The following is a 27,867-nucleotide window of genomic DNA, read 5'->3' as shown; positions in this document are numbered from 1 at the left end:
AAATTTCTAATAATAAAAATAAAAATTACTAAAAAATTCATTATAATATATTTTTTAGGAGTTTAAATTTATATTTATAATTTTTTTAAATATATATTTTCACATGATAAATAAATAAAAAATACCTTTAACCAATTTTACTTAACAACATCTTTTTATATATGAGATATCTAAATCTAAATATAAAATTATAACACAATTAAAAAAAATACATTTTTTAAATGATTTTGGGGTTCATTATTTAAATTATTCTATACATCTTAATCACTTATAAGAAAACAAATATATATATATATATATATATATATATATATATATATATATATATATATATATATATATACCAAAAAAAAGAGCAGGTCTATATATAAGAACCATGCTTTATTCAAAAACACATAGAAACATACTCACAGATACAAATTTAAGCATAAGAAAAAGAACAATAAGTTTCATAAAGATCACAACTCCATAAAATAGATCTGTTGACAACATACTTTACCAATATTCCAAACACTTAACACAAATAAGCAAAATTCTAACAACTCTTTAAAGGCTTATATATATATATATATAACAAATGATTAGCCACTACACTCATCCATCCTTTCAACAGCGTCGCCAGTATTTTCACATTGTCCAAAGGCACTCTGAAGCTCTTCCCTAATAGTGAGAGGTCGATGATTCCCAACTAAATTGGAACCTTGTGAGGATGAGATTCTTGCATGAAAATCATGGTTAACAGTCTACAAAGAACACAGCAAAATATAAGAAGAAGGAATGCAGAACCCAAAAAAAAAAATTAACATGAGAAAGAAATCAGGTATGATAAAAATTTGCATATACATATTACTGCAAACACAGTTTACTAACAGATAAAGAATCAAATTCCATTAGATCAAGAAATACCCAACAATTCCAGTTCAGAACAGAAATCGGTGAAGGCTGATGCACTGGAGGACTTGAGCTCGACGAACATTGAATGCTTGCATTGGAGTGAAACTCAACTGGATTCTTAAACTCGAAAGGAAAATGAGGAACAAATGGATCCAGATGAAATTTCTAAATGGAACAAGAGAGGAATAACATCAATAACAATTAACACATCACGCATGAAAGAACAGAAAATAATATACCCAAATGAGGTTAACTTGATCAGAAACAAAGTGTGCTAACTCAACATCAGATTTACATATTAATATTATCACCTGCTGTTGATTATCAAGAGTGGAGTCCTCCAAAAACCTGACAATATCAATATCATCACATATTGCACGAACAACATGAAGAGATGTATTCAGTTCATATCCAATGGGTCTAGGATCCACTATGAAGACAATTTTCTTCTTCATCAACTGAGAAATCATGCTATTCGGAACAATGTAATCATCCTTTGAATAAGGAAAAAAAAAAGAATAGGTATATTAGGAAAATTCACATACCTGAACCATAAACACTAAAGTGAAAACAAGGACAATTAAATTAAATTAAAACCAAAATGATTACTTGGGAGGAATTTCCTTCGTCCATCAGAAATTCTGAGCAACTCGCTTTGAGTTTTGCATCACCTCATCATCCTCAAGTATGAAAATATTGCTGCCATTTGAATGGGAAACAATAATTTTGATGCGATACCTAAATAATGTAAACAAAAGCAAAATATACACTCAGAAACAGATGCAGAAGAAGCAACAAAGCAAAAAGAAAACTGGTACCAAAAAACACCGAGAGATAAAATACATACCTTCTTATGGCATCAACACACTCAACTCTACACAGATAACAATAAAATAAATTTCCAACATGAGAAACAGGTGCATTACACAAACAGCAGTAGTACCACCACTTCTGATGTTTCAGCACATCAATAATCTCACCGATCAAGAAACAAATCTGATCCTGTAGAGAAACAGTAATTGGTATATTATGATACATGTTTTATCATACTACACATGTTGAAACACAGTTCAGAGGGTTGAGAACATAAGCATAAATACTAACATTTCTTGATGCAGAAAAATATATTTTAGCACAAAGAATGTCAGCAAGCATCTCTTTAATGCTATGCAGTTGTATTGGAACACCAGATATGACTTGGTTGTCATAACTTCTAAGCTGTCCACACCGAGAGAAGTCTTCAAGTATTGGGCTAAAGGCCGAATCAGAACTAACATCCTTAAAATTTGGAAACAAAACATGAATTACAAAAGGAAGCCAACTTTGTAAAGTATGAGGCAAAATCATGTTGGCATGTAAAGGATAGCATTCAAAAGAACAGCCAAAGAATTAGAAACTGGTGATCAAGAAACTATATCTAAAAATGATTCCTCTAATTCATTAGTATCTAACTTAAAGAGATCGTACTAACCTTGATGCACTGATCAGACTGAAGTTTGTTGAAAAAACGTGCATCACTAATGACATTGATGATTTTAAAGGTACCACAATAACCGAGACTGTTAATCCACTTTGCTTGAACTTTGAAAACAATCTCTTTCCCAATGAGTTGATGAAAAAACTGTGGACAGTATGGGTGCTCAATTTTCTGACATAGATATTGAAAAATGATCACTAATTAATGGATGAAATTGAAGAATAAGAAATACTTATTGATAAAGTATACAAAAATAAAACTTAAGAACATTAACCATACCTCCATTTCATCTTCTAACAACAAAAACACATCAGAACAGGTTCTCCCTAATAGCTTAGTGGCTGCACTGTCTAACAAGACAAACATTCCACAAGAAGTACCATCTTCAACAAGTATCTTAATCCTGTAACTATAACCAAGAAAGTAAACATCAGATTAATCTATTTGTGAGTCTCACAAGAAGGTGATAAGTGAAGCTGACTTATATTATTGAATCATAACAGATGGAAAAAATTTTCTAAATCATAAACTGGATTTACCTGGTCAAAAAATGCTAGACCTCTCTGCCGCACAGCTGACAATGAAACACATTATCATCACCAACAATTGGATGACCACAAACACAAGAAAAGACCCACCACTCTGGATTTTCAACAATCTCTTTAATTTTTTCAACCACAAAGAATTGTCCATCCTATTAAAATAAAAAATTTATGAATTGAATGCACAAGGCCTGTCTAGAATATGGAAAAATCAATTAACATGAGTACTTCTTACATAGCACTAGAACATGTTAAAAACCTAATAGTACACACCTCATTGTTTCCCTTAAGATTAGCAATAGTCCGTATTAGCTTCCAGTCAAAAGATTCATCATCGATTACACATACTAAATCCCCATTCTCATCACTACACAGTCTACTGAAATGGTGGCTTGCGATATGGTATCTATGAAAAAAAATAATATTACAGTAAAACAATTTCAAGAAAACAGCTAGAGAGAGAGAAAGAGAGAGAGAGAGAGAGAGAGAGAGAGAGAGAGAGGAACAGAGTGAGTGAGTGAGCAATATAGAGAAAGAGAGAGAGTGAGAAACTGAGCAATAGAGAGACAGAGTGAGCAAGTGAGGAATGGAGAGAAAGGCAGAAATTGTCAGTTCATTGGGACAAAATTTCATGACTTTGAATGGAACTAACTCATTCAGAAAATTCACTGTTTCCTGCATATCACGGTTGATTGAAACCCGAGAAACATTGATCACATTTTGGAGACTAACTTTATCTACAAATCACGAAACACAATAAGAAGAAAGTAAGTCACAAAGAAACAATTCATTGGTAAACAAAAATATATAAACAAATCAAACTCAGAAATATGTGCAACATGGACAACTTTTCACCTCCATTGACTTGGATCTTGAAAGATTCTAGAATAAGAACTGGTGCTCTCTGATACTTTTTCAAACTATTGATGTCCATAAGAGCAGAACAGTCACCAACAAGAATACAGGGGATTTTCTTCCTGGGTAATCATTATAAAAAATGAGCAACAACAATAGAATAATCCAACAATAATAAAAAATATGAAAAACAGGCATAACATAATTTAAAAATAGAATAAAAAACAGAAAGGGAAGGGATACCCATCAGCAAAAACTTCAAGGACAATAACTCTCAATATCTTTCCATTAAACTCAACATCAATTTTCCTTTTCAATCCGCACAGGACCCCAACAAAATCTGTTTAGTCATAATATAGCAGAAAAGATTAAACCACGGGATACAATACCACAAGACATTTCATTCAGCTGTTATTAATCTCACTTTAAAACACCTTTATTCCAGGTCAAGTTTGAAAAAGGGAAACTTACCTATTAAGTACTCATAATGAGTGCGCTTTTGAAGAATCTCGTCCATAGAGGTTAAATTTAAACCAGGATTAGGTACGTCTCTATTTGCAGCTGCAACAACAGAGGTACTACACTTGAAAAGGATGCGGAATGATGTCTTGTAACTCTAACCAATCCACCATTAGGTATCACTGTGAAGTCAGAAATAATGAATACATTTCCTTCTTTTAACTGATGAATAAAAGTTGTGATCAAATCATGGTCAACAGTTGCTTGGACCTTGTCGTGCTGCAAATATCATATCACCATTTCTAAATATCATACCATGACACATTACACCCTAAAACTGATCACATAAACAATTTAGTTAAGTAAAAACTGAGTTTTTGATAGCACACGGGCAGACACACACACACACACACACAGAGTTTTTAAAATAGACATACTCACCTGCTTATCCATCAACACCACATGTAACAGTTTCTGCATATTTTCATTAACAATGCTAGCATCTTTCCAAATGGTCAAGATCTTAGCCTCAATACTCCAAGTTTCCTTCCATGGAGAGATTTTCTGAACAGGATCAATAGTAAGACTCATCTTATCTTATCAATAAATAAATAGTAAAGATCAAAGAATGTGGATGAAAAAAACAAATTAAAGAACAAAATAGCAGCAACAGAAAACTGTGTGGGATCTGAGATTTATCTCAATAGAAAAGAATGCAAGAGAAAAAAGACAAGTAAGGAACAAGTGATAGCTCTTGAAAAATCAACACAATACTCCATCACCTCATTACTACTTATACCAGAGGAATGAGCAAGTTTGTAAGGCAAAGCTTGTAGAATACGTTTCTCTTAGACTCCTTGGCTAGATTGATTGATTGATTGACATATGACATTCAATGTGTCCATAGGTAATTAAATTAGATTTACCCATACCTCTATATAATATAGATATCTCATATCAACTTATCTATGAATCTATATAAATCTATCTATCTATCTATAAATCTATAAATCTATAAAGAAACCATACCTAGTGATTGATCCTATCTTTGACTATATAATAATACTATTCCCAATAAGTATGACTGTTGAAATAGAAGACATGTAAACTTATTGCCCATCAGAAACATAGATCCCATTATTGAAACTGAAAATTGATAATCAACTCTTGAGCCGAATCATTAAATCAAGAAGAGCACAATAAGAAACTAAGAAGTTAGCTCAGATAAAGAACAGCAAAAATATTTTTTCCAAACCAAAAAATTAAACCTACAAAATGAAACCAAATTAGCACTGAATTAGAGAATCTACAAAATTAACTAACAGATCCAAAGTACAACCATGAATAATTAATGACATCAAACACAAAAATAACACAAGAAAAAACCTTCTCCAAACTTAAAAATGAAACGAACAAAAATTTTTACCGCCGCACGGACATGCGGATGATTCAAACGGCAACGAGAACCATAGCCACAGAATCCAGTCCTCAAATAGTAGATACAATAAGACTCATCAAACCTTTGGCAAACCCATCAGCAACAGAAGAAGCCTCACCTTTGCAAAGGAGCCAATTTTTTTCATTTTTGGAGAACCCATGATAAACGTTAGATTCTGCGGGAAACCCATTAATCAGTTTGGGAAATAATAACCCATGATAAATGTTAGGTAACGTGCTTCAAGCTTTGTGACAACTATGAAAATCTGATTTTGGGATAATTAGAAGAGACAGAAGCCCCTTGATTGATGAACAGCATCCATCGCGACTCTCATCGAATCATACAACCAACAAACAAAATCGATTACCTCAAGAGAACGGTTCCGAGCTCTGGGTACTTGGCTTTCTGATTCTGGAGAGGACGAGTGCGAGGGAGTGATTGTTCAGCTGACAGAAACAAATTCTGGTTTCATAGTGAGAAAGAAAAGGAGAGGAAGGGACCCGTAAATTAACAAAATTAAGAAAAGGGACAACATGACTTATGTGTTAATGGGAGTATGGCACCCTTGAATTGACATTTTCTTGCAAAAAAAGAAAATTAAAAAAACTGATAAGATATATATCTTTTAATAACAATTAAATTTAATGTTAGGTTGAATATATTTAAAAATAGTCATGAAAACCACTTTATTAACCAGTATCTATCTTTTTTTTTCATTTATCATTTCTTTTCATATTGATTAATAATAAATTAATTATTTCATGGGTTTATTTGAAACTGGTAAAATAAACGCATATTATTTTTTTGTAATTAAAAAGGGATTTGATTAAATACATAAAAAAAATAAAGAGATATATATTTTTTAATAACAATTAAATTTAACTTTAGGTTGAATACATTTAAAAATCGTAATGAAAACCAATGTATTAAAAAGTATCTATATTTTTTTCACAATTATCATTTCTTTTTTAATACTGATTAATAATTGATTAATTATTGCACCAGTTTATTTGAAACTCATAAAATAAACAGATTTTTTTTGCTATAATTAAAAAAGGAATTTCATTAAATATATAAATATCATAGATATATCGACATTAGAATTGAGAAAAGACTAACATTATATTACAAATCAAACAACAATTTAAAATAGTATCTGAGCATATTACACTAAAAATCATCAAGATGATGCACAATAACAACTTAAAGTACTATCTTAACATACATATTAAACTAAAAAGCATCTAGATCTTCCACAGCTTCATGATCGCTTCCACATTGGCTAAAAGCATCTTCAACTTCAGGCATAGAATCAACCAAAACATGAATCTGAACAAAATTGAAATCCTCTCAGTTATTGATATTTTTAAATACTAATAATTGAACAAATTACAAAAACTATGCAACCAAACCTTATGCTCATTCATCTCAGCAGCAGCCTCAAAAACATTAATAACAGAGGCATCATCCCAAATTTGTTGAACAATATATACAGATCGATTCATCTCAACCCACAGGCCTAGCATCAACCATGAATACAACTTTTTTGTGCAAAAGACTTGAAATGAGTTTCAATGGAACAACTTTGCAATAAGATCCCTAAAAACAAGAAAAAAAGTTAAAAAATAGCATAATAATAATTTAGGCTTTCGTTAGGAATGTCAATAAATACAAACTAACTGTATCTATATCTATATACTAATTAAAACCACAGCTGGATAACAACCTGATTCAACTCTGGGTGATTATCCAAAAAGGTAGAGCATCTTGTCTTTATCAGTTGCACAACCTCACGATCTTTAAGAACAAATATATTGTTGCCATTTGCATGAGAAACTACAATCTTCAAGCAGAATCTTGAAAACCAGGAAAAAACAAGGAAATTTTGAGTTAACATGAAATAATAATCAGTTAGGAAAACAGAATAAAACTGAAGAACAAAATACCTTGGGACAGCATCAATGCATTGAAGCTGACATAGATCACAGGATAAAATTTGTTTATTAGCTGACACAAGAGAACCACACAAACAAGTTGAGAACCACCACTTATGATTCTTGAAAACAGATGATATAGTTCCCAGAATAAAAACAAAACCACCCTGCCAGCAAAGAAAAAATTAATACAGCATTTCAAATTTCAAATAATTTACAAAACTATCAATTACTGACTTTTTAGCATATCATGTAACAAGAATAACAAAAACAAAGAACCAAGAGATTTTATCACAAATGAGAAAAAAAATATACATTCTCAACATCAGAATAGCAGCGATTGGGTGAAATAAGATCAGTAATAATATCTTCAATAGTTTCTGATTGAATAGAATTATCACACACTACTTGAGTCTTGTAATCTTCCCCACTTCCATACTGCAAATAGGCATCGTAGATTGGTGGAAAAATCGGATCATGAAGCCTTGCCTGGGATAATTTGGTTAGAATAAGTATCGAATGCATTGATTCAGAAAAAAGAAAAATGCATGAACATGTTGTAACATAGAGTGAGAAATCATACATTCATATAATCATCAGTTGTAGCTGGTTCAGAATTATCACTAAAGACATTTACAATTTTAAAGGACCCGGAGTAATCTGGATCAACTGCAGAAAGGATTTCAACCTTGAAAACTTTATCCTCTCCAACAACATCACCAAACATTTGTGGAGAATATGACCGACAGACCTTGGGAGTTTAATATAAAAGAATCAATAAACTTGAACAAAAAAAATATAATAAATATTAAATGAGGTTCAATATGAAAGAATTCGTACTGCAAGCACACTAGGATCAACAGGGAATTCTTCGTCTATCCTGAGAAATGCTTCAGAACAGGTTTTTCCAAATAGTTTTGTTGCCGCATTATCAAGCAGAACAAACAAAACATCACACCCAGCATGGTGAATCTTTACCTGAATCCTATACCTAACACAATTAACAACCAAGAATGATAACTAAAACCAAGAAATTAAACCTGCTTAACAACACATAAAGTGAAGCATAACAGAGAACCAACCAAAAATCCAAAAGATTGAGAATTAATCTATTACATAGTAGAGTTACATATGAACCTTACTTGAGCATAACATGCTCAACACATGAACCACAAGCATCACAAAGGTAGAGATCCTCATGGTCAACAACAGCATGACCACATACACATGAGTAGTACCACCAATCTGGTTCATCCATAACTTCCTTAATTGTCCCAATTACAAAGTAATGAGCATCCTGTAAAATTATAAAAACAATGATATAAACCCAACACACATGTTTAAGAAATTGAAGTTTAAGTATTAAATGGAGAGTTTGCCAATCTAAAATAGTACCCCGTTATCTACATCAAGATCTTGAATATTACTGATCTCTTTGGGATTGAAATAATCACCATCAACTTTAGAAATTAAGTATCCAAGGTCATTGGTCACAAGTCTTGAGAATCCATAACTGGCTACACTAAATCTACATAAAAGACACAATAACTAATCTTCATAACACAAAACATATACATGAATACCAACAAAATAATCAAAGCAGCTTGTAGCTCTACAATACTCTTACCAAAACTAACCTGCTTAGGAACTCAACAGACTTAGGAATGTCTGGATTAATGAATAACCTAGAGACATTGATCACATTCTGTAGAATTACTCCACCTGCATGCAAGAATCCTACTCTATTAGCCTCAAACCATATTAAAATTAAAAGATCAGATATCAGAAAAGTAAATATTAGAGTAAAAATTCCCTGAATATGCCTGAAACTAACCTTCAATTGGTTTGATTTTAAAAGACTCGAGGACAATCAGCGGAGATCTTGGATATTTTTGTAAGTTTTCATATTCCAAAAGATCACAAGCATTTCCAAACACATTGCATTGGACCTTTTTCCTAGAGAAATAACTTTCAAAAGATCAAAAGGATGTAACTATATATTTATTGTTATAAACATAAAGCCTGGAACAAAAAAAAATTGAATGAATAGAAGATAACTACTGATATGGGAGAAAGTCAAAGACATATTACCCATGAGTAAAAACTTCTAGCACAACTGCTTTGATGAGCTTCCCATATGATGCTACATCTCTTTCTTTTCGAACACCAGTAATGATCCCAACAAAGTCTAATAATTAGATTGAAATATATACAAATTTGAATCAGGAAGCACACTTGTTAAAACAGAATACTATGATCCTAAAAGGGTAGAGCAAGAAACTTGTACAAACCAATGAGGAAATTGTGGTCCTTTGTCATTTGATCAATTTCATCTATTGATGTAAAACACAACCCGGAATGAGGTATCCTTGGAGAGACCACAGAAACAACAGAGGTCTTGTATTGGAACAAAAGTCTGAACCGATGTTTGATCACTCTGTTCAAACCAGTGTTTGGCAAAACTGTAAAATGGGTCATCAAATACAGATCACCTTCATTTAGAGACACAGCAAACTTTGATATAAGCTGATCTCTAATCGTAGCTTGGATCTTGTGTAACTGCAATTGAAAAAAAAAATGGTTAATATTTTGAATTTATTAACAAATTTTAGTATCCAAACAGCATAAAAACAATTCATTAAAAAATTAAAACAACAAAAACACATCACTTTCCAACCAAGAATGAAAATTCCCTTCAGCATACTTTAAAAAAAAAAAAAGTGGCAACAACTTAAGAAAATACTAACATAAAATAAAACTGACCTTCTCATCCATTAAGACCATATGCAACAGATTTTGAGAAGGATCCAAAGCAGGATTCTTGTGGTACCACAACTTCACAACTTTAACATGCACTTTCCATGATTCCCTCTAGGGAGTGATTTTCTCCACCAAATCAACACGATTATTCATTCCCAACATATATAGAACAACAACACCAAAAGAAGAAAATATACAGAGAAAATTTCAGAACCAATAAGAGAAGATAAACAGAGGAGTTGGAGTTATAAACTCCCAATGTTAACAAACACTAAAGCTTACAATGAAAGCTTCACATATGGGATAGAGATAGACTAATAGGCATATATAGATTGATATCCCTACACACATCATTTAGGAAGATATCACAAGTAACCAAATACTGATGGAAAAAGAGCAAAAACAATGTGGGAAGAGACCTGTTACAAATTACCAAGTACCTACCACATATAGTTGATTTGACAATTCACAATAAAGCAAGAACAGAATTTCATGAGTCAAGTATACCTAACACTACAGTAAACTTCAGTCCAATAGCATAAAGAACATGATATAAATTATAATAAGCAAAACCCCCAAGAAGAAAATTATTTTCCCGAAACACCAAAAACACAAACATATGAGAGAACCTTTGATTTAGAAAAAAAAGTAACAATCACCATGATTAGATCAGAAACCAAACAACTAAAAATTAAACGATGCATAAAGAAAACAGTAACAATTATCAGGAAAAAAAATTGAAACTGGAGAAGGAAACCAGAACGATTCAAAAGGAGGAGAATGGAACATAGACCACATATACCTCTTGAACCGCGGTGGCGACATCTGCTATCCAAATCACGGAAATGGAGATGGAGAAATGCCGCATGCACGAGAGAGAGACAGAAAGAGGAACCTTGGGGAGAGAGAACAGACGCAAATGACAGAACAACACCTTCGTGGTAGAATCGAATGGAATCGCAGAGATACCCATACTTTCTCTGCATGTGGCCAAAACCCAGGAGAGAAGAAGAAACCTCAGCCGACGGAGCCCACACGGAAATGGTGCGACGGATGCACTCAGCTTAGGGATGAAGAAGATGCGGTGAGCTCCAAAGGTCTTTTAGGGAGAAAGTGATGAATTTGGGAAAACAAAATTAATTAAACTCACATTATCTAACTTTAGTTAGGGTTATGGCTAAATTGAGAGGATTATATTAATAAAAACAAAATTCTGCAAGCAAGTATGTTAAGAGGTGCCAAGAAAAAATTGACATATGACATTATAAAAAATTCACTACTAATAATATATTTATTACTTAAATATATATGTTAGAAATAGCAAAAATAAAATAAAATAGTATCCATAGAGTTTAATTTAAATTTTCATGAAATTTCTGTATGACAAATTAAGATCAAATTTGCACTGGGATGACATGACTATTCTTTGTATAAAAAGATAAATAATTATTTTTCATTAATAAAATTATGATATTTTTTTTATTGATATATTAACAATATAGTTTCTTTCAATTTTTTTGGAAAAGACAATATTAGATTTCAAAAAATAAATAATCAAGTTTTTTAATAAATTTTAATACCATCAAAACCACATAATAAATTAAGAAGAGGATATCTTTTAAATGAGCACAACAATTATCTGCTAATAGAATATCTCATATTTATATAGACCATTTTATTATATTATAAAGAAATCAAAGTTTAATATAAAAGAAGAATATTGATAAACTCTAATAAATGTATAACATTTTAGTGCAACACTTACTACTTTAAATTTCAATAGCCTAATACAAAATATTTCCTAATACAAATAATTTGTATAAAATTTAAGAGTGAAATAATATTAAACTCGGGCAAAATTATTCTACACTAAAATAAAATATTTAAAATATCAAACATCAAATTACAATTTGACCTAAATATTAGAACCAAAATAATAATAAAAAATAGAAGACAGAAGGCACCAAGAAATTTTTATTGTAACAAAAGATATAATCTACATTAAAATCAAATTTTATTGACAATTTAAAATCAAATTTTGCATTGATATGATTTAACTTTTCCTTATAAGAAAAGATAAATAATTGTTTTTATTAATAAAATGCTCATATCTTATTCTTATTAATATATTAAGAATATACTTTGCTTATCTTTTTCTTCCGAAAAAACAATATCAAAATAAAAAAAGTAAATAAGTAAGTTTTTTAATAAAATTGAATATTTTCAAAAACATGTAATGAAATAACTTTTTCATATAAAAAAAATAACTGTATTTTAAAAAATGGCTTTTTAAACTAAAAAAAAAATCAAAATAAAATATGAAGATATGAATCATCAAAGTTATCCACTAAAGAAGAGAGTATCTTTTAAATGAGCAGACCAATTATTTACTTATACAGTATCCCATATTTATATAGACCATTTGATTACATTATATAGAAATCAAAAGTTAATATAAAAAAAGAACCTTGATAGACTCTAACAAATACATAACATTTTGGTGCATAATTAAGTACTTTAAATCCCAATAGTCTAATACAAAATATTTCCTTATACAAAGAATTTGTTTTAACTTTAAAAGTGAACAAATATTAAACTCATGCAAAATTATTCAGCACTTAAATAAAATATTTAAAATATGAAACATCAAATTAGAATCTAACCTAAATATTAGAACCAAAATAATAATAAAAAAATAGAACACAGAAGGCACTAAGAAATTCTTTTTCTAACAAAACATATAATTTAGATTAAAATCAAAATTTTTTTTAGAGATTAAAATCAAATTTGTATTGATATCATCTGACTTTTCTTTCTAACAAAATATAAATAATTATTTTTTATTAATAAAATGCCCATATTTTATTATTATATTTTTTTTATCTAGTTATATCAACAAACTAACCCAACAAGTTTAACCCATTTATTTCGATACTGATGATTAGTCAGGTGAAATTTATTGATTCGGAGTATTCTTTCTTTTTTTCTTTTAAATACAGTATATATTATGCAATTTATTTATTTATATATTTATTGGTAACGTATACTTCATTTTCTCCCCCTATACCGTCTTACATCATCATCGTCATTAATAGATTTGTGTGTTTCAATTTTCAAAGTTTCAATCACATTCACACCCAGTCTCAGTAGTCAGTGGTTATATAACATGTAAAATTGTAAACAAAATCTGAATTTTCAGTGGTTACATTACATGTATTGATATGTTTTATATTCATTTTAAAGTAAAAGATTATACTTCCCATTTTTAAAATATTATGCATTAAAATGGTGTTAATGTATATATATACTAATATATTCTATATTTATAAAACGTATGAATACTCTTCTTTCACAACATCCTTTAATTTTCACTTAATAGAAATGAATGGGTCATAAAGAATGATGCATCTAGTGCACACGAAATGCTTGAGACAATTTTAAACATACCCCAAAGAAGATGTCCCTCTATAAAGAAGATATACACGAAATTAAAACTATAAATTACACAGATAAGACTGAAACATATAACAAAAAAATACATTATATCTTATCAAACACTTTCTTAAATACAACGTTTTCAGTCCTGGCAGCATCAACTAATCCTTCATCACAAAGTAAAATCTTAAGACCATTTCTATTCCTAACTCGGGAAAGAGCTACATAAAGCTGACCGTGAGAAAACACAGGACAACGCAAGAACAATCCGACTGTTGATAATGTCTGACCCTGGCTTTTGTTGATTGTCATTGCAAACAACAAAGAAACCGGAAATTGACGACGTTGGAATTTAAAGGGTATAACCGTATCACTAGGAATCATATTCATTCTAGTGATAAAAACTTTATCCCCAACATTGCTACCAGAAACAATATCGGCACCGATCACATTTGTCCCTAGATCTCGCATAACAAGTCGAGTCCCATTACACAAACCCCCAGCTGGATCAATATTCCTCAACAAAATAATAGGCACGCCTATTTTCAACTTCAACAAATGATTAGGTAGACCAGAACACCTAATCTGATTCAAGAATTCAACAGTTATCCAATCAACATCAACATCAGAATAGGCATCACTACCACATATCGAATCAGCACTGAGATAATTTTTCTCCTCACCGGGCAACAAGTCAACTATATAATTGTTTATCTCTTCAACATTGTCGACAGTCGGAGCGAGTATTGCCCTATCTTGGAAAAAACTTGGATCACAAAAATTCTAAACCAAATTCGGATAGATTGTATTTACAATATCTTCCACTGGATTTTCCAAGACAGGAATGATTAGATTAGAAGGAATATCAACAAAAAGTTTATCGTTGACCACTGTTCCACATCGACCTTCACCAATTTGAAGTATCCAATCTGAAAACGACCTTAACTCCTGAGCAGTTGATTGTTCCGATCCGATTGCTAACCTCATATTTTTTGTCAATTGCAAAACTTCGCAATATTTCCAAATGATAGAAGAATTTATGGAAGCCATGACAATCTCAGCACGCGAACCTTTTGGAATAACTGGCAAGACCTGCCTGAAATCACCACCCAGAACGACCACCTTCCCACCAAAAGGTAAATCTTTATTCCTATCAGAGTTTGAAACCATTATATCACGCAACGTCCTATCAAGCGCTTCAAATGCTAATTTGTTAGTCATTGGTGCCTCATCCCAAAAAATAAAATCGGCCAATCGAAATACCTCAGCTTTTGGACTGTCCTTCTTAATCTGGCAAACAGTGTCTTCAGTCAGGTCAACAGGAATATTGAACATAGAATGCGCCGTCTTACCACCAGGTAACAACAAAGAAGCAATACCACTAGAAGCAACATTTATAACAATCTTTTTCTCAGATCGCAATCTAGCTGACAAAACTCTGTATAAAAAAGTTTTTCCAGTGCCACCAAACCTGTACACAAAAAAGAATCCATCCCTCTTATTCGAAACACAGTCAATAATTTTATCGTAGACCACCCTCTATTCTTCATTTAACTTTAAGATATTTGCATCGTGCTCACGAGACAAAGAAACAGTATCATACTACAACTCACGCAACAGCATCAAATTGCTAAATTGAGAGACTAAAGAGTTATTAGGAACCGGCATGCCAGCATAATTTCTCAATGATTTTCCATTACTCTGCAATAGTCTCTCAATCTCCAACAAACAAAATGTTTGTAACTCGTCCTGACTCATAGTTAGATCTACGTTTAACAATAATTAATAAATATTAGCACCATAATATAACTTCTCTACTGTGTGCATGCGTGTGTGCCTACCTATCTTGTAATAAATTCACGACGAACAAAAATCTTACCAGGATATTGCAGCTCGTGTCTTCTGCGGTAAAGAATATCATCAGACAAATAAGTCCAAGTTTGCTCCCAAACTAACAAAGGTCTTCCCATGGAACCAGATAACAGCAACATCACAAAAAGCCTCCTTAGCTGTGCAGCTGACGCTAACTCGGCGACTTCCTTAATAGCAGAAACATACTCCTTATCATCTATCAAGAATCCCATGGCGGAACATGCCTCTTGAAATGTATCATAAGTAACACCATTCACGGTTCTTATTCTTCGAAAGCTGGTACAACCTCTTTGAACATTCAAAAGCATCCGCATGTAGAAAAGTTCACCAGATGAGGGATGAGCAAAACTCAATCTTCCAATTGAGAATCCCCTCTGTCTTGGCTTCCACTCCCTGCTCCTCAAACAATAGACAAATTTGCCTGGATATTCAATATATGTTAGAGACCGCCCTTCCGAGAACCGCCTGTTGGCCATCATCCAACCCGTAAACATCGTCAGCAAATCTTTGTTGCGCAAATAAACATGAGTAGTGATATCAGCATCATCGAATACAACATGTTGCTGGTTAGGCAAGTGAAAAGTCAACCTCTGTACCGACGGCCATCTTTGATAAATATCGTAAGCAAAAATTCTCCACATGGATTCAGACGGTGACAAATAACGACAATCGTAATACTGTTTGATCTCATCAACCACCTGAGAAGATTCACCAACATCATATCTTTCTCCAACAGTTGCGGTCACCCGATCCGGACCCTTGTTAACATACTTAAATAGATACTTAATCACGTTTGACTTGTTACAGAACTCGAGATTTATGTGAGCCTGATATTTCATTAACAACAGTGGATTATAGGGCACAACAAATCTGTTGTCGATATCGACATCGTTGATCTTCACTGTGACACCCATATTACGACGTCTATATATTGGATAGCCATCTTCATCAAAGCTCGTTTGGTCAACGAATCTTTTCGGATAAAATTTTGAGCACTTACCATCTTTCATGCAAGGAGAACTCGGTCTAAGTGGACCACAGGGACCATGGATCATGTACTTGGTGACGACATTATAAAGAGATGGAAATTTCTGGGGATTGGGTAGCTCGGCACAGATGAATTCATCAACAATTTCAACACTTTGTAAGTTGCTTTCCCCGTTAAGCCAGAGTAACATATGTGCATACGGTAGACCTCTTTTTTGGAACTCAATAGTATACATACCTAAAAAATACAAAAAAATCCTGAAGAAGCCAGACAACTACATGTCCGAAGACAACTGACAGAAATTGAAATGCTAACCGAGAAAAGAACTTACCTGCATTAAGTGGACCAAAAAACACACCTTCCTTGAGATCACTAAGGAGGCACTTCAACTTGGCATGAAAGACACGACAAGAGATATCAGGACGATCAGCGATTGGAATTCGCTCTCGCTCCGTGAACCGCTGAAACTCAGGTCAATTTGGATTACACGTAATAGTGAGGAATAAATCTGAATACCCAAATGTTTGCAAATCGCCATGGCATTCTGACAACGGTTAAACATATAACGTCTACCACCAGTGAAGGAAGAAGGCAAAATGATTCGTGTCCCAATTGAAGAAGCCTCGTCATCGCCACGACGCATAGCCTCCTCTATTCCTTGAAGGACTTCTCCTCTAATTGTACTTTGCTTCATTCTAATCTCATACAACCTCTGGGACTCAATCATGGTGAAACAATCAACAACAAATTGTTGAAACAACCGCCTACACTTGTGAATAATTCCATCTTCGTGTTCCCTAATCTGGAGACGTAAACATATGAATTCCCTGAGGGAAACTCTTGTTCTCCTTCCAGGAACATATCCAAGCTGTTGACCTCGATAACCAATGTTTAGCTGATAACCATCCTCGCCATATGGAAACAACAGAGGATACTGTAAGGGCCAATATAGAGCATGAGTTTCATATATACGTTGCAACCAACCACCAGTAGATCGAACAATAATGTCACGACCATGGTCCGACGAATCAAAATCTCCAACAATCAAAGCAGCAACTTCATCGCAAGAGGGAGCACTATACATTCTTCGATCAACGTTCCGTTGCGAATACAACTTCAATGAGAAAATCTCAGATGGATGACACTCATAGAATTCTTTAACTCTTCGAAAAGACTGTGCTATGACATTATGGATATCGATCATTTGCAACAACTTAGTTATCAATTCTTTATCTATCTCAGATGTTTGCCTAAAACAAAAATATATTAACCACAAAAAATATATTTAAAAACCACACAGAATACAATTGTAACATATTTTCATATTAAAAATATTTTATTAGCAAAAAATAACTAATAGCATATTATAACAGGACCAAAACACAGTATAACTATGAAGTCACAGCTATAAACCTATTTTCCAATACATATAACAATAAAACATCAGGAAAATACAACAAAAATGCTAAACAACAAAGTTTCAAACACACATACCCAAAAATTTGCTGCCTATGCATTATCTCATGCTGAGTGTCGTATACGTATAACTGCGCAAATTTAGGCTTCTCACCAGCATCTGGGAGCAAACTTCCAATCCGATGATAATTTTGACCACTTATTATAAACTGTGGTGGACCCCTCTCATCATTCACTGAATCCAATACCTTACTGCCAAGAGATGTGAAGGCAAACATACTATTATAAGATCGAATATTTTTTTGGAAGTACAAACTCTTGCTATCATGTCCATTGATCAAATCATATAACAGATCTGAGGACTTTTGGAGATAAGGTAACTGAATTTTTCCCTTTGAGCAACAAACAGTAAAAATAGGACGATTAACCGTAGAATCTCTTTCAACACGTTCTAATAACCAAAAACACGCGCCACAAATTGAACATTCATAGTTAGGGTCACCAACATCAAGGCAACCTGCTAGACATAAAATCGAGAAAAATATACACAACAATAAAAGAACCTCATCTGAATTATATGACACGAAATAAATTCAACACAACATGAATAAACCATTAGCATAAAGATATTATATAGACTAAATACTTGACTCATTTGAATGTTGTGAGAAGAATATATCACAAAATACTATTTTTATTTTACACTAACTGAATAACATCTCATGACATAATCACAGTCGGATGTTTTAACACTAAATAAATAAGGAGTCTATTTTACTATTCTTCAATAATATATGATTTAAGAAAGAGAGCGTACCTTGTATCTCACTTTGCAAGAACAGAGGATGATCAATAACAGAACCAACTTGACTGAATGAATTTATGGAAGGATCATATATTTCTGATTGGTCTATATCATCCATTTTGATTTAAAATAAGACAAACTTATGTAAAGATATATTCGACAACCAAATATAAAAAAGAAAATATTCATGTAATAAAAAATCAATTAATTATCTAATAATGAACATGTAAGGTAAACATTACAAATATAATAAAGTATGAAAATGAATAAAAATTAAACATTTATTTATCAACTAAGTAAATATAAATAAATCTAAATGCATATTCAAGAACAATTTCATTTTTGCTAACATTAGAATAGACTTTGTTTTATTATTTTAATCAATGATACTAACTACGAACGTCCAAATTAAATAATCTAAATTACTATTAAAATCAATTTGTATTTTTTTAGACACTAATGGCTCAATCGGTCCTTAGAATTTTCTAACATTTTAGAACAAGTGCATATATTGTTGTTTTTAATGTAGAACTACTGATTATGACATTTTTTTAATGTAGAACTACTGATTATGACATAAAACCATAGCTATAAGAATCAGACCGGATCTGCCGGTTCGGCCGGAAAATCGATGAATCATTCGAACTGGTAGTCTAGCCGGGTCAGGTTTAGGTTTGAACCGAGGAAGGATGTGAACCGCGTAAAATCAGCCGGTTCTTCAAAAAGCGGACAAAACCAGCCAATTCGATCCAATCCGTGAACAGGCCAATCCTATGGTGCTAACAACAAATGCAACTCTTGGGTGGTCCAGAAGCATTTGAATATTGGATCGAATATTAAAAAATGCTTGCAATGGGTATTGAACCCACTTGTGCTTGCTAGGCAAGCATAAGGGATACCACCAACCTGCTGTGTTAAGAATAGACTTAATTGTCACTTTATTCAATTTTTGACTATTTTATATCTTTTATTGACGTACAACCAGTTCTATCGGTTCAACAAACGACTCACCGGTTGAACCAATGAACTAGTGATACAGTAACCTGACTGGTTCGATAACCAATTAAATTATGAGAAATACACATAAAACTAAAAAACTTTCAACAAATACCCTTGGTCTATTGTTTAGCTAAAAAATTTAACTAATTAACTAATTACATGATTCCAATCACATAACCAACAAACTTTTCATATTGTTGAAGACAAAAATAAACACTAATTAAACAATTTAATAACCTCTACTCCTTGTGTATGTTTGAAAGAACTATATAAATTAAACCTATCTACTGATCTAAATGATTCAATAAAGAATTTTATAATGGCATTAATTATGTTTACCACATATGATAGCTGGTCAGGCTTACGGTAGGTAATCTAATTACCTTCAATAACTGTACGCTTTGAATCAATTATTAAGTACTTCAAAAACTTTCAGCCATGTAAACAACAACAACTAAACAATTTCACGATTACGTTACCTAATTTAATAACAACTTATCACAATTTAGGGTTATTATAATTACCTTACATCATGTTTGATTCTACAAATATTAATTGAGTTGTCAAATTAAAAAGAGACCAAGTACAGAAGTCTAGACATATGTTTAACTAGAAATTCTCTGGGCTACTAATAGTTAAAATAACCCTTTTAGGTGTAACAGCATAAAAAAACAATAATAAATGACTTAAATACATTTGCTATTACATATAAACCAAAGAAACTTAAAATATAATTTAACAGAAAAGAATCGAACTGGAATAAAATACTTAAATATATTATTATACCTGACAAAATAAGATTTGAACTCTGATTAACATTCTAGGACACCTCAAATAAATTTTCTAAAACATAAGAAGAAATAGAGACATTGGAAACATATAAAATAAAAAGATAGATTATTAGAAACACAAAGATTAAATACAAAAAATATAAAGAGAGCAATAAAAATTACCCATATAATCATTCAAAGAGAGAACAGGCATCGAGGAATCAAGGATCTCTAAAGCATTACAAAACAAAACAAAAAAATTACAAACAGTCGCATATATATCAAATCACTAAAAATTGGAGTATAAACCACTAAAAATATCATGAAACTCAATTCAGAACTGACCTCTTGCATTTCGATGATGAGTTTGTGTTCGTTTTCTTTTCAAACAATTTCGCCTATACTCTCTAGCACGAACTGAGTTATGAGACATCTTTGTTACTCGTACTAAACATAAAAAAAGGTTGAAACATGAAAACCAAGGAGTAACCCTAATTCATTGAAAAGAGAGATGCACATCGTTAAGTTCCTATAAGCAACAAATGAAAAAAAACGGGGGGGAGGAGGGGAATGGATGGGGGCAAAAGATGTGAAACACACCAACAAAAAACTCATATAACCATGCACACCTTTGATAACAGACAAAATGAAGGAAATAAAGTATTATAATGAACACCAATAACTAATCGACATCAACATCAACATGAAAAGATAAAATTGTACAACAATAAACAAATACAAAATAAGAACTGCTGCATTTCATTAAAATTTCACTGATAGTGATCTACACAAATACATATGGCTATCTCCCCTATGATAAGGAGGATTCCAACATCTGACTACATATCCTAGTATGTAACCTAAAGAGGGTACAACATTGAAAATGTGTCCAATCCCTAGCAAAGTCACTATTACAAAAGGAGGAGTTGAGAATAGACATACTTGGCACATTACCCGAGCCATCACAAAAGAAAAACCCCTATATCTGACAATCCTATTTGTTGGACACAATCCAAAAAAGTCAAATCAAAATACCATCCAGCCAGCATGATTACATGTCCATCTATTTGGAATCACAAGCCTTCCTAAATACTTATAGATAAACTATATAAGACACCTACACCTAGACACAGCAGCTCAATTCCACACCTTCAATCAAACTCCATTAACCTTGGCAACCTTGAACCCACGCCCATCTGCATCAACAGCAGCCTCTTCAAATTGAGGATTCAAATTCCTCTTACTCTTGGAGGTGACAACATGATTTTCATGGGTAAGCTTCTCTCCATTTTGCGAAGGTGCTTCAAGAACATCGGACAACAGCTCCTATGACAAAGAAATTAAAAAAACATATGAATCTCACTCAAGAATGCAAATTACAATTAGAAACAGCACACATAAGAATGAGGAAAAAAATATTATACATAAGCACCTGAGTTTCTTTTTCTGCTGAGCTAAGCAATATATCCAATTCAGCAGAAAGATCATCACTAACAGTATCATTGCTGGGAGTTTTGTCTTCTTTTCCATGCTCACCATCAATTAAGCCAACAAACTCAGTCCCCCCGGAAACAACAGGCTATTTTTCAGCCAAAAAATCTATAAGAACGGGGGATTTACACAAAATCCCAGAACACTCACCAGCATCTTTCTCACTTTTGATAAAACTATTAGAAGACTCCTTCTTAATACCAACATCCGCTTTTCCACGAGGAACAGATTTGTGTAAATCATGCTCCTATTCATATGCCATAAGAGTTTAAAAATACATAAGACCATAATAGAAATTGACCACAGCACAATAAAGAAACAAAATATATGAAATTAATGATGAATTAACGGGATCTAAAAACATTTGTATGTATATCTAACCTTTTTTGGAGTAGACTCATCATCAGCATCATAATTAGGAAGTTCAAACATCGCAATAATGGTGGAATCATCACAAATTCTCCTAACTCGGAAAGTCCCATAAAATGTATCATGTGGGACACATTTGGTATCAACCTTGAGCAGCAACTTTCCAATGAGCCCTTGGAGTATGGGAGGATAAGTATCCCCACATATAAGCTATTTTGAAAGTAACACATAAGAAATATAGAGTTTGAATAAGGAACATGCCATCATCTAAAGTGAACAACACATGAAAGAAAACTAACAACATACACTTGCATCTCTTTGAACCTCAGTAAACAAGTCAGCACATGATTTCTTAAGCAAATAAGAAGCCTCACGATCAAAGAGAAGGAAAATACCCTCCCCAGTATGATCTTCAACTGTTACTTTAATTTTAAATCTGGAGAGAGAAAAAAAAGGGGGAACACAATCATTCAAATACATAATACCAAGAAACCTTATTTTTATAAACAATCCACTTTACAAAATGAGAACACATTTTCAACAAAAATTCTGACCTTGGAGTGACATTAGTTATGTGCTTCAAACAAAAATCACAGTAATAGGCACCATTTTGAGGATAGATACCCTTTCCACACACACAAGCAGAATACCACCAACCTCCATCCTCAACAATACCTTGGATTGCACCAAAAATGATAAAAGAACCCTCCTATCCAATGGGCATTTCAAAGTTAATTAACAACATGAATGAAAAAACAGATCTGGAAATCCTTGTTTGATTTTCTTTTTCGCTCATTTGTGTATAAAACAAACAGAAACACAACTAACTCAAAAGAAGACAACCTGATTGCTATCTTGAAGCTCTTCAATAGTGCATTTTCTAGTTAAACGCATGAAATCATCTTCCAAGGAGAGAACTTTACCCTCAATTGTAATAAACAGTGACTGGGTACCACTGACACCTTACTCAATCATACTAAAAAAAATTAATGCAAATAGTTGTACTTGTTACTCCAGATTGCTTGTAAATAAAAAATACAGTAAACATCAACAAAATAAAGCATGCTAACATCTGCCTAAATTCAACAACTTCAGAAATATCAGGATTAAATAACATTTGAGTGGCATACATCACATTTTGAAGACCTACTTGACCTACACAGAAACAAAGAAAGAGTCTAGCAAAACTTTATTGGAGACAACACCTAGAGCAGCCATGAGATGTACAGAAAAAAAAAAACAACAACATACCCCTAAAGAACTTGACTTTTGCAAGTTGAATGACTACAACAGGCTGCTCCACATACCCAGAGGCAAGGAAATGATTTACTTGATTAACATAATCCCCAAACAATGCACATCGCACTGTAAGACTGAAACTCAAAAGATGACAAAGAATCAAACAGAAAATAAGCAAAAAAGATAATTAAAAGATAAAGAGAAAGCACCATAAATGACTTAAGGAACATACTCTTTTGAAGTTAATTCCAATGCAATCATTTTCACAATTTTTCCCTCTTTTGCATATTCTTTCTCTTCTCCGACTGAAGTTAAAAGACCAATGACATCTATTCCAAATAAACACAACCTATTAACTATTCAAAGGATTTGTTTAAAAAACTTCAATAACAGAACAGTAGGAAGATATACACACCAACTAAAAAATCATAATCTTGGGTCATGTTCAGCAGCTCAGAAAAAGGAAACATGTTGAAACAAGTCTTAGGGATAACATCTTCATCAACAGCTACAACAGTGGTTCGGTGAAGGAAAACCAATTTGAATTCATGAGAAGTTGCTCTATAACTACCATGATTTGACACAATAGCAAAATATGTCATTCTATAAACTTGTCCTTCAACTATATGATCCCTAAACCTATTAAGGAGTGGTTTCTTGACTGTAGCTTGAATTTTTTCACACTAGAAATGGAACAAAAGAACAAATCAGATTAATGAAACACATAATTTAAATTTGAAAACTTAAAAAACAGCAAGTAAGACCATATTTAAAAGAGAAGCTAATAGGGGCTAACATGCTCATCAAGGAGAATCATCTCCATTGAGTTAGGAACCTCATGGTTACCAAAAGAGAGTACAACCCAAAGCCTTAGAACCCTAACTTTCAGCTTCCAAGCCTCTCTAGGAGGATGCATCTTAGAAATCATATCAAATGGTGGAGGCATTGCAGTAAAAAGAAAGGAGATAAAGAGACTTGATGAAATAGATCAAAATGTAAATAGTAAAATTATAAAATAAATATAGCTTAGGAGCAAATACAACACATCAGAATGTTTGTGCATTCAATGTGCTTTACCAACCATCCTTTTATAGAAAAAATCCAGGACACAATCTCACCTTTTTGAATTCAAATCAAATTGAGGAGGGAAATGGAGGGTAGTGGAGTTGAATAACCAAATTTTTCATTTAATGAGCAACAAGAAATGAATCAATTGATATCAATCACATCACCACTAACCAAATAGGTTAGATAGAAAGCCCATACCATGATAGGCATTCCCACATTCTCATCCCATTTAATGGAACATAGACAACTAATCATAGCAGCAAAAGCTGAAACAACACAAAAATAGGAAAAAGAAGTGATACTTTCGAGAAATAATAAAATAGGCAGTCACCAACTACCCTCAACAATGATTCTAGTGATGGCAATTAGAGTTGGTAAATGTCTTAGGTAGGGATACATTAGAAAAAGCAGCTAAATGGGAACAAAAGTATAAACAAACATGAATAAAAATCTGTCAATCACATCAACATTCATGAAATGGATGATAATGAAACCTCATACCTTCGTAATTATTGGAAATTTCCAATTTCCAATAAAGAATATATATATATATATATATATATATATATATATATATAGCACAACCTTATTATGTGTGGAAAACACTTTTTCATGGGAACAGCAGCTGCTGGATACTTTTTTCTTTGGCTAACGACATGTGGTAGTTAGACAAACAACAACATGAACCCATTCTACTTGCACAAGCGCATTCTTTTCTCAATGAACCTCTTAACTTGAGGACAAGGAGGTGTATGTCCATCCAACAGCTGAGATATGAAACATATTTAACACAATCAACAGAAAAATGTAATCCAATTCAGTTGAACTTCAAAAAGAAATAAATAAACAACAGGCTACACATCAATTTTTGTGATTCACATCACCACTAATAGAATAGATTAGGTACGAAACCCATTTTTTCATAATCATCAAGACAACCCACATGCAACCAGAAACACAAATAGTGGAGTATGCCATAATTTTTTTCTCTAATTATCAATAGAAAATAGGCATGGAAAAAATTGTGAAAATTAGTTAAACTTTGGGGCAGTCCTAGTAACACAAATAGTGGAATGATACCATCTTACTCTAACAAAGCCACTTCCTTTGTGAATCACATCTCAAATTCAGCACAAAAATCCCATGTCTTTTCAAGAGGTGAAATACAAAACAATTTTTACATAAATAAATAATTAAAGAAATAGACAATGAAATTGAATTGAATAACCAAATCTTTCATTCAATCAGGAAAAAGCTATTAATCAATTCATATCAATCACATCACCACTCACCAAATAGGTTAGATAGAAAGCCCATACCTTGATAGGCATTCCCACATTATCATCTCCATTCAATGGCATAGAGACAACTAATCATAGGAGCAAAATCTGAACCAACACAAAAACAGTAAAAAAAGTCAAACTTTCAAGAAATCAAGAAATAGGGATCAGAAATTGAGATATGAGACCACAACTACTACAGTAAACCTACACGTCATAAGACCATAGGGAAGGCAGTAATCATATACCCCAAACAATGATTCTACTCATGACAATGAGAATTGGTATAAATTGGTTAGATAAGGATACATTCAAAACATTAGATGAGTGGGAAAAAAAAGTATAGACAAACATGAGTAAAAATCTCTCAATGACATAAACATTCATGCAAGGGATGAGATTGAAACCTCATACATTGATAATGATTCCCAAATTTCGAATTATCAAATGAAGAATATACAGCACAACCTTATTATGTATCCATACCACATTTTCATGGGAATACTACATCAAACATAGATAACGGGACATGTTTCTGTATACAAAAAACAGTTTAAAAACTCAAGAGATTTCTTGAACATACAGAAACTAAAAAATTTAAAAAGATATTCATGAAAAAAACAAAACACATGCAACAAACAATATAACAGGTAACAAAATGGAGATCTGATAATGAGTTCAAACTGAAAGTTAACACCAACCCCCAAAAATTGTAACCAAGAAGATAAACCCACAAAAGAATTGAATAACCAAATCTTTCATTTAATGAGGAAGAAGCTATGAACCAATTCAAATCAATCACATCACAACTCACCAAATAGGTTAGATAGAAAGCCCATACCTTGATAGCCATTCCCACATTCTCATCAACATTCAATAGCACATAGATAACTAATCATAGCAGCAAAAGCAGAACCAACACAAAAACAGGAAAAATAACTGAACCTTTGGAGAAATCTAAAAATAGGGACCAAAAATTGAGATATCACACCTCACCTACTACAATCCAGCTACATGTCACTAGACCACATGGAAGGCAGTCACCAACTACCCCAAACAATGATTCTAGCGATGGCAATCAGAGTTGGTAAATGTGTTAGGTAGGGATACATTCAAAACAGCAGATAAAACGGAACAAAAGCATACACAAACATGAATAAAAATCAGTCAATCACATCAACATTCATGAAAAGGATCAGACTGAAACCTCATACCTTGATAATGATTCCAAAATTTCCAGTTTCCAATAAAAAAATATCTATAGCACAACCTTATTAGGTGTGGAGAACACAGTTTCATGGGGAGACCAACTGCTGGATACTTTTTTCTTTGGCTAAACACATGTGCTAGTTAGAAAAAGAACACCATGAAGCCATTTTACTGGCAGAAGGGCATTCTTTTCTGAATGAACCTCTTAACTTGGGGCCAAGGAGGTGTATGTCCATCCAACAGCTAAAATATAAACAAAAATTTAACACAATCAACAGAATTTTTACATAAATAATAAAAAAAACTGACAATGCAATTGAGTTGAGAAAAATAATCTTTCATTCAATGAGGAAGATGCTATGAATCAATTCATATCAATCACATCAATAGTCACCAAATGGGTTAAATAGAAAGCCCATACCTTGATAGGCATTACCACATTCTGATCTCTATTCAATGGCATAGAGACAACTAATAATAGGAGCAAAACATGAACCAACACAAAAACACAGAAAACAAGTGAAACTTTCAATAAATCAAGAAATAGGGACCAGAAATTGAGATATG

At 32.5% G+C, this 27,867-nt stretch overlaps 6 protein-coding genes and 1 long non-coding RNA gene across 9 annotated transcripts; all 7 read right to left on the bottom strand.

The window, feature by feature from the left end:
• Window positions 1-581: 581 nt before the first annotated feature.
• LOC148553770 (uncharacterized) lies at window positions 582-1,932 on the bottom strand. The gene is made up of 5 exons (XM_088494881.1): window positions 1,827-1,932; window positions 1,504-1,565; window positions 1,206-1,388; window positions 907-1,059; window positions 582-743 (listed from the first exon to the last, which is right to left on the bottom strand). The coding sequence occupies exons 1-5, from the start codon at window positions 1,930-1,932 to the stop codon at window positions 582-584; spliced, it is 666 nt and encodes a 221-aa protein (XP_088351007.1).
• A 220-nt stretch (window positions 1,933-2,152) lies between these two features.
• Window positions 2,153-2,777, bottom strand: LOC148553769 (uncharacterized). Its single transcript, XR_015892114.1, has 3 exons — window positions 2,651-2,777; window positions 2,366-2,542; window positions 2,153-2,172 (listed from the first exon to the last, which is right to left on the bottom strand). It is a non-coding gene; the product is annotated as an uncharacterized LOC148553769 (long non-coding RNA).
• A 367-nt stretch (window positions 2,778-3,144) lies between these two features.
• LOC107607483 (uncharacterized) lies at window positions 3,145-4,368 on the bottom strand. Its single transcript, XM_088494880.1, has 4 exons — window positions 4,240-4,368; window positions 4,012-4,108; window positions 3,769-3,890; window positions 3,145-3,650 (listed from the first exon to the last, which is right to left on the bottom strand). The coding sequence occupies exons 1-4, from the start codon at window positions 4,283-4,285 to the stop codon at window positions 3,145-3,147; spliced, it is 771 nt and encodes a 256-aa protein (XP_088351006.1). The 5' UTR covers window positions 4,286-4,368.
• Window positions 4,369-6,767: 2,399 nt separating this feature from the next.
• Window positions 6,768-11,304, bottom strand: LOC110264684 (uncharacterized). Its single transcript, XM_088493603.1, has 15 exons — window positions 11,162-11,304; window positions 10,363-10,470; window positions 9,891-10,158; window positions 9,691-9,787; window positions 9,434-9,555; window positions 9,237-9,321; window positions 8,995-9,127; window positions 8,742-8,896; window positions 8,440-8,590; window positions 8,183-8,350; window positions 7,915-8,088; window positions 7,612-7,766; window positions 7,392-7,521; window positions 7,078-7,264; window positions 6,768-6,994 (listed from the first exon to the last, which is right to left on the bottom strand). The coding sequence occupies exons 1-14, from the start codon at window positions 11,225-11,227 to the stop codon at window positions 7,172-7,174; spliced, it is 1,905 nt and encodes a 634-aa protein (XP_088349729.1). The 5' UTR covers window positions 11,228-11,304; the 3' UTR covers window positions 6,768-6,994; window positions 7,078-7,171.
• Window positions 11,305-13,899: 2,595 nt separating this feature from the next.
• Window positions 13,900-18,993, bottom strand: LOC107607481 (uncharacterized). The gene is made up of 8 exons (XM_016309430.1): window positions 18,888-18,993; window positions 18,149-18,587; window positions 17,190-17,904; window positions 16,986-17,115; window positions 15,674-16,891; window positions 15,401-15,560; window positions 14,608-15,265; window positions 13,900-14,577 (listed from the first exon to the last, which is right to left on the bottom strand). The coding sequence occupies exons 1-8, from the start codon at window positions 18,991-18,993 to the stop codon at window positions 13,900-13,902; spliced, it is 4,104 nt and encodes a 1,367-aa protein (XP_016164916.1).
• A 2,408-nt stretch (window positions 18,994-21,401) lies between these two features.
• Window positions 21,402-25,050, bottom strand: LOC148553767 (uncharacterized). Of its 3 annotated transcripts, XM_088493743.1 has the most exons (8): window positions 23,756-25,050; window positions 23,348-23,480; window positions 23,059-23,213; window positions 22,811-22,940; window positions 22,517-22,714; window positions 22,286-22,382; window positions 22,077-22,162; window positions 21,402-21,970 (listed from the first exon to the last, which is right to left on the bottom strand). In XM_088493743.1, exons 2-8 carry the CDS (start codon window positions 23,396-23,398, stop codon window positions 21,800-21,802), a joined length of 888 nt encoding a protein of 295 aa, XP_088349869.1. In that variant the 5' UTR covers window positions 23,399-23,480; window positions 23,756-25,050; the 3' UTR covers window positions 21,402-21,799. The 3 variants fall into 3 exon arrangements, 2 of the variants coding, with proteins under 2 accessions (XP_088349869.1, XP_088349870.1); XM_088493744.1 differs by lacking the exon at window positions 23,756-25,050 and having other exon boundaries at window positions 23,348-23,515; XR_015892250.1 differs by having other exon boundaries at window positions 21,912-21,970; window positions 22,077-22,382.
• On the bottom strand, window positions 23,468-24,689 carry LOC148553768 (replication protein A 70 kDa DNA-binding subunit A-like). Its single transcript, XM_088494879.1, has 6 exons — window positions 24,540-24,689; window positions 24,159-24,426; window positions 23,976-24,072; window positions 23,756-23,877; window positions 23,575-23,659; window positions 23,468-23,480 (listed from the first exon to the last, which is right to left on the bottom strand). Exons 1-6 carry the CDS (start codon window positions 24,687-24,689, stop codon window positions 23,468-23,470), a joined length of 735 nt encoding a protein of 244 aa, XP_088351005.1.
• Window positions 25,051-27,867: the final 2,817 nt, after the last annotated feature.

The sequence above is a fragment of the Arachis ipaensis genome, chromosome B7, assembly GCF_059453495.1.
Source record: "Arachis ipaensis isolate K30076 ecotype BB chromosome B7, ASM5945349v1, whole genome shotgun sequence".
NCBI classification, from domain to species: domain Eukaryota; kingdom Viridiplantae; phylum Streptophyta; class Magnoliopsida; order Fabales; family Fabaceae; genus Arachis; species Arachis ipaensis.
Note: the sequence above shows the minus strand (reverse complement) of the source record. Positions and strands in the feature narration are given on the sequence as shown.